Raw genomic sequence first — 13,964 nt, forward strand, 5'->3', positions numbered from 1 at the left:
CGCAGGATTAACAGTTAGGTGCTCATGCCAAGGAGCAAGTTCTCACACACAAGCTGTAGTATATGCATTAGCTGCCGACGAGCCACAGTCGCAAAGACACACCTTTCTCTTGCCTTTGTAGATTTGGGCCGTCCGCTTTCGCCAGCCTTCTCCTCCCTTGCTCTTGCACAGCCGCGACTCTCGACGGCGGCGGCGGGAGAGGAAGCCCTCTCGACTTTGTGGGTCTCATGTAGCCTTTCATTTGCTCGGCGGCTCGGGCTCTCCTCTCCTCTTTCTTCGTCTCTCTCGCTCCTTGGTCGCCACCGCCAGCCACCGCCTGCGGGATCAGCTCGCCGGCTTCAGAGCCAGAACTCTGCGTGCCCTTTGGTTCGGCTGCCCGGCTTGGCAGATGTGCCTCTTCCTCTTTGCTGGCCGCCTGCGCTGGGAGGTTGATCTCTGGCTCCTTCACATCATCCAGCTTCAGGGGTTTGAATGGGTCTTTTGGTTTAGGAGCAGAAGCAGTTTCCTCCCCGTGGACATCCTCTGGGACCTTATCTGCCCCTGCCTTACTTCCTAAACTATCCGGACGTTCAGAGGTCTTTGGTTCAGCTCCTTTGCCTTTTTCATCTGGCTCTTCGGTGCCACCAACGAGCGCAGTTGTCAGTGCCTGGAGTACTGCTGCTTCTCTCTTGTTCTCCCAAAGGGGTGGCAATTCCCCAGAAGGGGTGCTGGTTTCTTTTCCAACGGATCCGTTTCCTTCCGTCCCAGCAACCAGCAGGGCAGTCTCCTTGGGCACCTCTTTTGCTGGCAGTTCCGAGGGGCCAGGTCCAGAGCCTTGCGTTTTCTCCACCAAGGTTTCCTTCCCATCTTCATCCAGGACGGAGCTGAATGCCTTGTCCTTTCCTGCTGTTAGCTCCTGCTTGGCATGGGGTCTCTTGCTTTTCTTCCTTTTCTCCCTTGTTTCGTCACCCGCTTTCAGCAAAAGGGAAGCCTCTATCACGGCCTCGTGGCCTCCCAACTTAGCCACATTCTCCTTCGGCTCATGCTGAGCCTCCCGGTCGCTTTTACTGGCATCCTTCAGCATTTCGGAAAGAAAAAGCTGCTCCTTGCTCAGCTCGCTCATGAACTTGCCTGGGTCTTCTAGAAAGGGGCACCCCAGCCCTGGGCTTTTGGAAGGGGCTTCGTCAAGACCTCCAGCACTGGGGGGAGCAAAGGGGCCAAACAAGCTCATCCTGTTCTCTTCCCAGTGTATCTGATGCCCTGGGGGAAGGCTTTTGATATTCCTGTTCTCGTCTACAAACTCCATTTCCTCCACGCCTTGGAGGAACCCAGCCAATTTGGGATGCTGCTCATGGTTTGTAGGATCCACCTTTGCATGCAAGGTGGGTTGGTCAGGGCCACTCGCTGCCTTCTTGCTTTTCCTGTCGTTGCCCCTCTTTGCAGCTTTTGCAGCAGGGTCTGGCTTACTGGCAACCGCAGACCCGCCACCGCTTCCCTCCTTGCTGCTTCGAGGAGAAGGGGGCTCTTTCTGTTCATCTTCTCTTTGGTCCCCCAAAAGTGCGCCTGCCTCCCCTTTGGCTTCCCCCCAAAGAAAGGGACATTCCAAACTCAGCTTTTCTTTTCTATTCTTGGCCTCTGATCCTCTGGATGTTCTGCCCACATCAGGACCTTGCCCTGCATCTCTTGCCTCCTTCAAGGGACGGTCTTTCTCTTTGATTTTGCTCGGGGATGGGGCCTCTTCCATTTTAGCCACCTCCCCATGTTCAGCAGCTAGCCTGGCAGGTTCAGACTTTGCTTCCAAGGATTGGACACAAACCTGGTGGCTCTGCCCTCCTACATCCCCTTTCCTCGCTTCTTCTGCTGCTGGCTCTGTAAAGGGGTGGGGGAATTTTGGTAATTCTGTCCTGTCTCTAGGCTCTAGACTGGCTTCCTGACCTTTCTCTGTGTCTTTAGCGAAGAGTTCCTGCTTTGCGGTGCTGGTTTTTGGATCAGAAGCGATCAGCTGCTCAAAGCCACTCTTCTTCGGTGCTGTGTCCAAACTCCCCTCCTCCTTTCTTTCAGATTTACCCACTGGTTTTGCAGCAGCAACCTGCGCTTCACTGTTCTCTGGCTGTTCAAGCGGAGGGGTGACACCTCTGCCAGCAGTGCCTGATTCTTTAGGGGTACCGTCAGCCTTCTCGGAAGTCTTGCTCAGGTCAGAAGCTGCCTCTGGCAGAAACGGCTGCTCTGGTGGAGTCTTCCCAGACTTTCTGCTCCTCCCATCGCTGTTCCTCTTTTTGGGCTTGCTCCCTGGCAGGGCTGAAGTGGGGCTCTCCAAAACGGCGAAGCTGGGCCCTTTGCTCTCACCAAGCACGGTGGCTCCATTGGCTTCGGGAGGACCTGCCTTGGCTGGTGTCTCCAAGATGAAAGGGTATGCCGAGGAAGGGAAGTCGACCCATTCGCTTCTGCCGGTTGGAGGCCCTTGAATCTTCTCCATCAAGGAGGTCGCAGCAGGAGCTTGGAGCTCTGTCGTATCTGCAGCAGAAGCTTCCCTGAGTTGGCTTGCAGCTAAGAGGTCAGCTCCTTTGCTGGAATCATTATTTTCTTTACTCTGGTCAGCTCTGCTCGCTTCAGCAGGCGAGGGGCCAGTGCCACTCTCTGCTGCTGGAGGAAACGACGCCCCCATTGAGCTTCTCTTCATGGCTTTCCTGCTCTTCCCCTCACTGCTCCTCTTTGGTTTATCTTGCAACACCGCAGATGCAGGAGCTGCTTTGCTGTCCGCTGAGCTGGAGAAGCCAGCTGCCTCGGGGCTTCTGGCTGCCATGCTGCTTTCAGGAGGGGTCACAGCTTCCTCCGCCCCCGGCGCTTTGCCCCCATCAGCCTGGTCCTCCAATAGGGAGAGCCGTGGCGCCGGAGGATTCTTAACTCGCTTGCTTCTGCCATCGCTGCCCCTCTTCTTAGCCTGTGCCCCAGTCGGCTGTTCTGGTGTGCCGGAGCTGGCTCCCTTGCCCATCTCAGTGGAAGGTGCTTGAGCGCTGCCAGGTGTCTTGGCGGGAGCGAAGGGCTTGCCCAGATCAGACTTGCTCTCCAAGAAAAAGGGGGTTTCTGCCGAACCAAAATCAAGCGTGGCACTTTTTGCGGGGCTGTTCCCCTGTGCATTGCCCGGCGAACACTCCCTGGGGGGACTTGACTCTGGCGCAACAGGGAATTTCTCCTTGCTCTTATCGGGAGAACTCGTTTCCATGGCCGGCTCCATGGCCTTTGCTTTAGTGGGAGATTTGGCAGCTCCCCCGCCAGGACTTCTGCCCTTCCTGCCCTTCTCTTCCTTCTTGGGCTCCTCCACCAGAACCTCCTGCAAAGGAGCCGGGCCATCTGGGGTGACCTTCTCACCCGCAGCTGCTGGTTTCATAAGCAGGACCTCAGCTTCCTTGCTCACCGCAGGTTTGGCCTCCAAAGTGGGGACAATGGGGACCGAGTCCTTGTGAGTTGAGCTTTCCTCCGATTTCCTGCTTGTCCCAAAGGGTGTCATTTCCACAGGACTGGCCTGTGGCCAGGTGGGGCTTCCTGGCTGATTCTTCTGGACATGGCGCTTCAGCTGCTCCTCAAGAGGCTCCCTGCTTTTAGATGGCGATTTCAAGCTGCCATCCCTCATCTCTTCCACTTGGCCAAATCTTCCTGATGTTGCATCCAACACATTAGCAGCCTGAAGGGCCAGCTCTCCTTTTACAGAAACCGGGGCAAGGCTGTCCAGAATTTGGCCCTCTCTCTCAAGCACCGAAGGATCCTTCCTGGTGACTTCCACAGGGGCTCTTGAGACCTCTTTAACGCTCCTCTTGGGCTCAGTAAAGGGGACCTCGGGCTTTTGGGGTTCAGGAGCACACAGGGGAGCTTGCGGCCTTTCGGAGCTTTCCTCCCACATCTCTGCCCCCCTTGGCTGCTGGACCCTCTTCTGCTTCTGCTTTTTCTTCTTCTTCTTCAGTGCCGTGGAAGCTTCCAGGTCCCAACTCTCCCTCGCGCCCTCTGTAAACTCAAACGCCTGGCCGGCTGCCTTCCTGTAAGGAGCTCTGCTCCGGGGGGATGTCCCAGCGACAAAGCCACTGCACTCTGTCACCGAAAAGGGGTCGCCTCCTTGGTTGTGGCTCCTGGGTGAAGCTGGGAGACCTACAAGAAGCTCCTCCGGGGAATCCGCTGCAGGCAGCCAGGCAGGTTTCGCTCTGCCAACCCTGCGGTGGTGGTCGCTAGGTTTGTTAGCGTGTCTTCCTTGGGCAGGAAGCGCACCTGGAATATAGGAAGGTTGCTCGAGTACCGGAGGGATTACTCACCAAAAGTGGCTTTCAGCCAGGCTCCCAGTGCCTACAGTCAACGCTAGTACTGACTCCCACTTTAGTGAAGTGCAGTTTTGGAAGCAAGATAAGGGGTTGTGGGGTACCAATCTCCCCTACTTTTTGCAATTCTCTCCGCCAAACGTATCTCATAACATGGACAAAGTCTCTGGAAGAGTCATTGCTTCTACGTTACAGGGCAATGTGAGAATTGCTTTTGTGCTTAGAGATCCCATAAGGCCTTTCTAGGATGGATTTTAGGGCCTGCTTTCCCTTTTTTTCTGGGGTGTCGGGGAGGCCAGGTGCACGCAGGCAAGAGCTCTGGAAACAGGGAACTCTCCCAGCAGGAAACAAGCTCTGTTGACAAGCTGGGGGCATGACAGGGCATGGGGGCACATGGCTAGATGGCTAGATGGGAGAAGGCAGGGACAGCTCAGTGATGAGAAAGGGAGTCATTTGCTGTGGTTGGAGAACATCAGGGTGTTTTTCTTGCTCACAGCAGAGACCGCAAAGCCAACTTTGCACTGCTGGGACCCCAAATCACCCCCAGTGCACGCTTTAAGGGAAAAGATTTAGGACAGGCCAAAAAAAAAAAAAACCCCACACCCCCCAAAAAGCAACAGACCAGCGTTGTTATGAGGTCCATGACCAAAATGGTTCTCCTAAATGTCAGATCAGAAATGAGACCTATATGGTAACCAGAAGGGGACAATGCTGCATAGAAGACTCAGCAATGGGGGAGAGTTGCCTGTATTTAACCTCGCTCCCAGTACGGGGGTGGAAGGAGGGGCGGAGATTCCCAGTTTTGGGACTGGGGAGCAAGTAGAAATTAGAAACAAGAAATAAAGCTGAGGCCGTTTCCTAACCACACAGGAGAAGGAAGAGCTTTGCCTCTTTGGCTGCAAAGGGATAGGCAATTTTCAACACAGAGAGAAAGTTAAAGAGTATGGTGGAGATGGGAAACAAGAACTGGAGACAGAGCTCAGCTGCTCCTCTGCTGCCGCTGCCTACCTGCAGGATCCAGGGAGGCCTTTCCCTGAGGAAGCTCCGCGGGATGGTCAGGGCGAGGTTCAGGCGCTTCCTTTGGCTTGGCCACTTCCACAACAGCAGCCAAGGGCTCCTTAGCGTCTGCTTTGGACTCTCCCGGGCGTACCGGTTCCTTCGACTCTGCTAGAAATAAAAGCATAAAAGGCATCAGTGTTTTTCGTTTTTTAAAAAAAAGAAGCAAGAAGAAGACAAGGCTGGCAGGTGCTAGGATAGTTGTGCACAAACATAGGCTTGCCATGGACAAATTTAACGATATCTGGAATTCAGTTTTTGTAAAGGTACACGAGATCTTTGTTGTTGTTCTGTTTCGCTTTCTACATGGGTACACTTTCATGTTCCTTCTTTTTTGTGTCTTATCTTACTCTGTGCGCTTGTAATTTTGTACCTTTTATTTCTCGATAAAGAATATTAAATAAATAAATAAGAAACAAATGAGTAGTCAAGACAGGATAGCCACCTCCATCTAAAGAGCTGCCATGTGGAAGGGGGAGCTAGCTTGATTTCTGCTGCTCCAGAGGAGGGGGGGAGGACCCAAGCCAATGGATTCAAATGACACAAAAGGAGAGAGACTCCAGCTAAACTTTAGGAAGAACTTTCCGACTGTAAGAGCCGTTCGACAGTGGAAGAGACTTCCTTGGAAGGTTGCGGGCTCTCCTTCACTGGAGGTTTTCAGACAGAGGTTAGGTGGCCATCTGCCAGGGATTCTTTAGCTGTGACACCTGCTTTGCAGGGGGTTGGGCTAGTTGGTGCCTGGGGGGTGGCAAACCAACCATTCAATGATTCTATGAGAATCACCACCCCCGCCCTCACCAGCTTGCTCCCATGACCGAAAACACATTCTCTAGGTACAGGTCAAAACCAGCTGCCCAAGACTGCGGAGGACAGATAAATACATCAGCCTCACCAAGATCCTGGGCTGAGTGATGTAGACCATTGGCCTGCATGATGCAGCCACCAGGACAGTACTGCCTGCTTCAAGAGCTCTGCCTGTCAATATCCTCAATGTGCAGCTGTCCATCCATCCACCCTGTTTCTTCCAAACTCCCCAACCCCCAGCTCAGCCCCCACCTCTATTGCACTTGTGGGGGCACCGCTGGTGGGCCTCCCCGCCATGAGAGAAGCAGGCTCCATCTCCTGATACGAGGAGGGTGCGGCTTCAATTGGCGCTGGCAGAAGGAAGGAAGAAGAAGAAGAGTTTGGATTTGATATCCCACTTTTCACTACCCAAAGGAGTCTCAAAGCGGCTAACATTCTCCTTTCTCTTCCTCCCCCACAACAAACACTCTGTGAGGTGAGTGGGGATGAGAGACTTCAGAGAAGTGTGACTAGCCCAAGGTCACCCAGCAGCTGCATGTGGAGGAGTGGAGACACGAACCCGGTTCACCAGATAATGAGTCTACCACTCTTAACCACTACACCACACTGGCTCTCCATGGGAAGTGACATCTTTTCCCCACATCTTTCTTACCTGCAGGCTCCGGAAGAGGCGCCACAGGTGGAACCGACAGCGGCTGCTTGTTCTCCTCCAGCTTCTCGGTAGGCTTGCTGGGAGGCTGTTTGTCCTTCTCCCCGAGCTTCTCCAGAGCAGTGAAGGTCTCCCAGGGCTGGAGGGGTGAAGAAGGCGTCTTGGCCCCTTCTTGGCTCGCAGCGGGCTGGTTGGGAGAGATCTTGCTCTCTTCCGCTTTCTTCTCTAAGTGCTGGCTGGGAGAAGCATTGGGCTCTTCTGCTTTCGGGGCTGGAGCAGCTTTACTCGCCCCCTCCTGTGCATGCTGGCCCTCGGCGACCTTCTCTGTGTGCTGGGCGGGAGGAGCCTTTGGCTCTTCGACTTTTGGGCTTGGGGGCGGCCTCTCCTTTTCCTCCGTGGGGAGGATGAGAGGGGGCTTGGCTTCCTCCATTTTCTGGGCGGGAGGCTTGGTTGCTGCGGTTGCCTCCTTCTCCTCTCCCCACTGGCTGAAGAAAGGCTGGCTGTCGTCCACTTTCTGGCTGGGAGGAGTCTTTCTTGCGAGCTCCTCTGCCTTCTGGCTGGGAGACTGGCTGGTCTCTTCCTTCTCCTTGTGCTGGATGGGGGAAGGCCAGCTCTCCTCCTGTTTCCCCAGCACAGGAAAACCGCCGGTACCTGGAGCTGTAGTGTCTGCGGCCTTTGCTTTCTGCTCCTTCGTCACTTCAGCTTCTGGAGAGCCTATACATAGCAAAAGAAGGAAGGGGTGCCTTTTTTCCATCTGCACCACCCAACTGCCAACAATTCCCCTCTAGGATCAGTGATACCAGTCCACTCGCCTGTCCTCAACCAACACCTCTCCAAAAGAAGCAAGTGGCCGTATGGCAGGTTCTAGGGACAGATGGGACAGTGACCATCCCATTCCTGCCCTGGCCGTGAGCTTCCTCCCAGGGTGTGGGGAGAGAACCTGTCCTGCATGGTGCTGCACTACCTTGGAAGGAGCAGGTCTATAGCTTGGGGGTGCTCCTGTATTTGTCACGCTTGGCTCAGGTGGCCTCAGTGGCTAGGAGTGCCTTTTTCTAGCTCTGCCTCATTCATCGGCTTTCGGACAGGAAGGACTGCATTGCAAGGGGCTGGACCAGATTTTTATTTTATTCACTATATTTACATGCTGCCCTCCATCTCAGGGTGGTTCACAAGAGAAAAACGAGATGAACCTTGGGGTCCCTTCCAACTCTACAGTTCTATGATTCTATGACTTGGCCATTGCGCTCCATGAGCTGGGGACTTCCGCGCTAGATTACTGCGCAATGCAATACCTGGGGCTGCCCCTGAAGACAATGCCGAAACTTTAACCGGTCCAAAATGAAGAGTTGCTCTTGTGCTCGAATCCTGCTTGCTGGCTTCCCACAGGTATCTGTTGGGCCACTGGCCTGATCCAGCAGGATCTTCTTAAGTTTTTTACGGTTAAAGGCCTAAATTACTTTGACTCCAAGGAATGGCAGGTGGTACCAGCTGGGGAACCCCTAAGGGAAGAAGCCTCAGAGCCTGGGGATTGGTAGTGGCATGACAAGGAGTGGTCAGAGGGGGGAGGAGGTGTTGGAAGCCAAACAGGTAACAGGGTTTAGTGAGCAGGGAGAGGCTGTGGCAGAGATAAATCCAGACTCAGGGGCAGAAGCGGAAGCTGGAGAGCAGAGAAGCTAAAAGGCAGAGATGAGGTAGGCTGGTGAGGAAGCCAGGAGGTCTCCCTTCTCCTGCTGCGACCAGCTCCCCTCTCCCCTGGTCTCCCAGGACCAAAAGAGGCATGAAGAGAGCGGAGCAAAGAGAGACAAGATGAAGGAGCCTCAGATCGCTTGGGAAGGACACAGGAGTGGGAGGAGACTTTGGGAGCGGTGGGAAGGTAGGAACCTTCGCAACTGCCTCAATGGGGCAAGAGGAAATCTTGCTGTGCTGACTAGGCCTGAGCTTTTATTTTTTTGAATAAAGAGTTAACTTCACTGACACCTTGTGAGTTATCTGCGCCCAACGTGACCCAGCAGGGTTCTTCTTTAGTTCTTACTAGATTTATATTTTAGGACCCACCCTGTTTTTGTGGTTGTGATTTTGTTTGAACTGTTTGCAACGTATTTTCAATTGCTGTGACCCTCCCTGGGACCTCAGGGTAACGGCTGGGCGGTAATCAAAATATGCTGGGGGAAGCCTGCTCTAGAGAGGATTCTAAATGGCAGCTTTATCTGGAACTCTAGCATGTTGCAATACTGCTGGCTGGGGTCTGCTGTGTTTGCAGGAAATCTAGTGCCACCGTTCCAACTGTGGGAGCTCCAGCAGAGAACGAAGTCATGGAAGAGCAAAGCAGGGCAGGATGCAGGCGTCAGGAGAGGATGACGGTGTGAGACAGAGAAGGAGGGAGTTAAGGTTTGGGGGCAAAGGGGGCAGGGGGAGAAGTCTCTACCCCAGACCCATTTCTTGTGGGTTCCTGCTTGCAGGACTGATTGGCACTTGACTGAAGACCGTTTCCTGTGCAAACCCAGAACCCGCCTCGTTTTCAAGCAGCAGCATTGCAAGTAAGCCAAGATACAAACGCACACTATGAAGTCTCGAGGGCAAGCTCACCTGCCATGGATTCTTTGAGAGGAAGAGATTTCTGGTCAAATGACGGTTCAAACCCCATCAGCTCTTCCACTGCAGGGGCAGGCCCGGGACCTCCAACTGCAGGAGAAGCTGGAAAAGAAAAGGAAAGAAACAACTGAAGCGAAAGATTTAAAGGTGCGCATTCCTCCTGCTGCCGACGCCACCATTTGGAAACAGAACAAAGCAAATGGCCAAGAAATAAAGGGGGGAGGGTCATCTTTGCTGCCTTTGGAATGGCAGGGTGAGTTCGGAGCAAATTCAGAGCCAAATCGTTAACCGGTTGCCCCACCACGCAGAAGTCAGGAGTACAAATAAATTACATGACAATAATTATATTATTATATTTATTTATAACTTGCCTCATCCCCAGACTGGGAAACTCAATTATAAATCATCCCAAATGTCATGAGTTGGGGAAGAAAGCCTGACACCCCTTGCCCAAGAAACCCCATAGCCCCAGGGGGCAAGAACCACAAGCCATGTTTTTCCTCTGCTGCTCGGTTCGCAGGTTGCTTGGGGTGAACAGGACACCAGAAATGGCACTTTGGGGTGGGGCAGTCCTGTCCCCACCTCACTCAGCCTATCCACCCCACACTGCCACAGCCGGCCCCATGAAACAGCTCTGGGAATGATGCACTGGAGCCTATCGCTGCAAGCAATCATCCAGCATGGGTAGTATCCAGATCTCAAACGTGAGCCAGCTTCCCACGGAGCTCTTCCTTCTCACCTGCTGGCGCGGACTGCTTTGACTCTGGTGGATTGGGCTCTGTGACGTCTACCAGACCTGTGTCGGAGCATCCTGGAAAGGTCGTCAGGGTCTTGCTGGGTGCTGGGCACAAAGAGAGGATGGGGGTGGGGTGGGGAATAAGCTATTCGCAGAGAAACTGAGCTGGAGCCACCAGCCAGTCTGAACGGCTTTAGGGCAGGCGCTCTGCGTGACATGACAGCAAATAGGCAGCACCCACATAACATGTAATTGAGAGAGAGAAAGCCTTGAATGGGGGGGATAAAGGTCATTCAAAGTGCTAGGGTGCACGGGGCAAGCGTAGATGCCACAAACCCGCCCCCCTTCCCCAGGTAAAAGCTTTTTTCACCAGATTCTCTCCGTTCAGCTCTCTTTCCTGCTCATCACCCTTTCAAGAGGACCTGACCTGCTTCCAGCTGTGGAGCAAGAAGACGAAGGGAGTTGGGGAGCACCAGACTGGGTAGGTCTGCCTCCAGCTTCAGCCAGGATGCATGAAGATAGGGGTGGGGAGGCAGGACCTGGAAGGGAGTGGGAATGGCAGGACCCCAAAAGCTGGGAAGCAAAGGACCCTGGGAACCGTCTCGTGATGTTTTGCTGCTCTTTCCCCACTTTGTGCCACCAAAACTCAGCCTTCCTCTCTGAGAATCAAGGTGGGTCCACGCGAATGCCTGACTGAAGAGCCACAAAAGAACACACGCCTCCTCTCCGGAGATGCTTCTGCCTTTTTTTACCTGGCGGCTCAAAGAAAGGTGTTCCTTGTCCCTCTGCTAAGTGCTGAGGTCTCAACCAGAAATCTTCAGGAAGTCCCGTCTCTCCTGCAGGTGCTACGGGAAACAATGAGCAGATACACAGGCTCTCGTGAAAGCCCACCCAAAAGGGGGCTTCACGACAGGTTACCTTTGCAGACCCCAAGTCAAACTGCCCCAGGATTTTGTTTCGTCGGAAGAGAGGGGGAGTTAAAGGACCACCAGCAGGTCTTCTCAGTGGTATTTGCTGAGCAGCTGTGGCCGACTCAGGATTGCTCCAATTCGCACAGGAGCTCACCTGGAACACCCACACAGGTCAGATACACAACTGGCAGCCTCAAATCCTACTGCAGACCTGGGTGCCGTCTTGCTTTGGTTCTGCTTGATTCTGCTTGTCTCTTGGACAGAGGAAAAGCAGGGATCTCATCTCTACATCATCTTTGGCAGCCGCGCATTAGCCCTTGAGTGCAGATTTGCTCCTGCTTTTCTCTTCTTCCTAAAATGCAGCTTGCAGACCCATCCATTCTCGCCTCACACCCAAGTTTACTAGCTGCTGCTTCCCTCTCCCCGCCCCCTAGTCGCCCCCAGGGCTGCTGGTGTCCTTGGCAGAGGCAACAGATCAGCATGGGCTCACCTGCTTCGTTCTGGTTCAGCAGAGACTCTGCCCCGGAATCGAGGAAGGCCATGGGGTCAAAAATATTTGCAGGAGGATGTTGGGGCCCCAGAAGGGGCTGCTCAGGCACCCCTGCAACTCCGTAAGGTGCTGTAAAAAACAAGGCAGGTTTTTTGCACCACCAGCTACTACATTTCCCCTGCCACCCACAACGTGGGAGAGGGCATTCACACTTAGACTGAACCAAGTTGAGGCTGATTCGGTCCCTCAAGTGGGAAGCAATGTGTTTTCATCAACTAACAAACCAAATACAAACCTTGTAGGAAATGAAGCCCCGGCAGCTAACTGAGTCAGGATTTCCTTTCCTGGTAGCATTTTGCACTGAGAAAAACCCACTTCCAGATGAGGAAGAAAATGTTCATTTCCTCTTGGTGCTACCAGCGCTCCCTAGTCCTAAGCTTGAGCTTATTACTTTCCTGGCGTTTTGCGACAGGAGGAGGAAGGAAAACTACAAAGTGCCTTTTAAATAGATTTCCCCAACCTTGGGTCCCGAAATGATTTGGACCCTGTCATCCCCAGCCAGCATCCAGGGGCTTCTCTAAAACCAGGGGTGGAGAGACTTGGTGGCAACGCAATCTTGGCAGCTGTCTGGCAACTGCTTGCCAGCTCCAGTTTACAAAGCCTCTGGTCCTGCAGGGGTCGCCTGCACCTAACCAGCAACAGACCACCTGACGCCCCAGTCCTAAGCCTTGCAAAACTGAACCAGCAGAGCATCATGAGACAGGTGGGTGCGGCAATGGCAGCCACTGGAAGAAGCAGAGGGGGTGAAAGAGGATTAATAAAGTGGGGGGGGGGGTAGCAACAAGGCCCCATCACACCCAATAGTGCCTTGCAGAGTGCCTTTTGGGGAGGGGAGTTTGCATTCGGCCTAGGCTTCGTCTTAGCCTTGTGGTGCAGACTTCAGTGGCGGCCTGCCCACCAGTCTTAGGCTAACATTCAGCAGGGATGTACAGTAATATCAATGCAGACTGGCCTTTGGCCTCGGATATATCCTACTGGGGGTCAGAGCAAGCAGAGGGGAGGGAAGCAGAAAGTGAGGAAGGAGGACAGGTTAGACAATTTCCCAGAGAAGCAGGAGGGCTACACAGAAGCCCCAAATGTTGCACCTCTAGTGCTGTTCAATTCTGGCTGCAGAGGATTGGGATTTTTTTTAGTTTCCACCAGCCACAGGGAGAAAAAGGAGGGCTGGGAGACTGGCGGATCAACAGGAGCAAAAGGTCGGTGAAGTGGTGGTATTCTATTCCCTCACCGCCACCCTGGATAATGGGACACTTTGCGCAGGAATCAAAGGTTTCAAATCAACGTGGTGTTCTTCACACTTCCAAGCTTTCCTCCAAACACCAAAACGGCAGTCTATAATTTCAAAAAAAGATCTAAGGCAGGCATGAAGGAGCCCAGCCTCACGACCGACGGCATGATTGCAAGCATGCAGATTTTTCCAAGACCCACTGGCAGATTAGAAGTCTACTGAGAAAGCAGATTATGTCCCTCAGTACTCTCCATAATTAACACGAGTTTCAAAGCACACTGGAAGAGGAGGAGGAGGAAGAAGAAAGATGTCAGCCATGCAGAAGAATTCCTTAGTGGCACTTGAAGCGGGGAAGAGAGTTACGCAACCGGAAAGCGCGGCGGAGAGAATAGTACCATGGACTTCTTGCGAAGCTCCAAAATACTCCCCGAAAGGTGGCACATTCGTCATTTCCTGAGGAAGCAGCAGGAGGTCGGACAGGACGTCTTCACGGTGCATCTTAAAAGGCTCTATGGGACAATCAGCAGATAGTTGGCGTCTTTCTCCGGGGTCTCGAGCCGTGGCACAGTTCAGGACAGCTTCCATCTTGACTCAGCAGCCCAGGACACCCCCATGCCCCTTGCTCCTGCCACCTGCAGTGACCGCCCTGCCTGCTGTGCAACAGACATGGCAATCTGCGAGAGAGGGGTGCAGGGAGCCATGGCAACGGGGTGCAAAGGAGCTGAGGCTAGCTGAGCCTCATCTGGCTTACAGGCTACCTACTGAGAACAGGGTCCAAGGGGAAGGAGGGCTTAGGAAGATGAAAAAACCAACCCTTGGGAAAATGTGTGTCTAAGGACTTGCTATAGTGAAATTTTATCCACTCAGCAGTCAAAAAGGAGACCGAGCTTCAGTTCTGTGCTAGGCAGGAAGCACAGCACTTTTTCATGATGAACCACAGCCAGACAAGTAGCTCAGTTGACAGAGCATGAGGCCCTTAATCTCAGGGTCATGGGTTCGAGCCCCACATTGGGCAAAAAAAAATCCTGCACTGCACAGGATTTGGATTTGGACTAGATGACCCTCAGGGTCACTTCCAACTTTATGATTCTATGTCTATCGAGGGAACAAGATGTGTGCTTTGTAAAGTTTAGCAGATATTGAATTCTAAGCTCA

General features: G+C 53.4%; 1 protein-coding gene across 1 annotated transcript in view; it reads right to left on the reverse strand.

Annotated features, from left to right (window-relative positions):
• The window catches only part of LOC117056024 (microtubule-associated protein futsch-like), a 192,017-nt gene that overhangs the window by 66,135 nt on the left and 111,918 nt on the right, over window positions 1-13,964 (reverse strand). The window contains exons 6-13 of the mRNA XM_033166043.1: window positions 13,205-13,318; window positions 11,522-11,650; window positions 10,873-10,965; window positions 10,124-10,225; window positions 9,379-9,486; window positions 6,796-7,506; window positions 5,292-5,450; window positions 103-4,275 (exon numbers count right to left, since the gene is read on the reverse strand). Of these exons, the coding sequence (XP_033021934.1) occupies window positions 103-4,275; window positions 5,292-5,450; window positions 6,796-7,506; window positions 9,379-9,486; window positions 10,124-10,225; window positions 10,873-10,965; window positions 11,522-11,650; window positions 13,205-13,318 (5,589 nt within the window). The remainder of the gene's footprint in view (window positions 1-102; window positions 4,276-5,291; window positions 5,451-6,795; window positions 7,507-9,378; window positions 9,487-10,123; window positions 10,226-10,872; window positions 10,966-11,521; window positions 11,651-13,204; window positions 13,319-13,964) is intronic.

Source organism: Lacerta agilis, chromosome 12 (assembly GCF_009819535.1).
Source record: "Lacerta agilis isolate rLacAgi1 chromosome 12, rLacAgi1.pri, whole genome shotgun sequence".
NCBI classification, from domain to species: Eukaryota; Metazoa; Chordata; class Lepidosauria; order Squamata; family Lacertidae; genus Lacerta; species Lacerta agilis.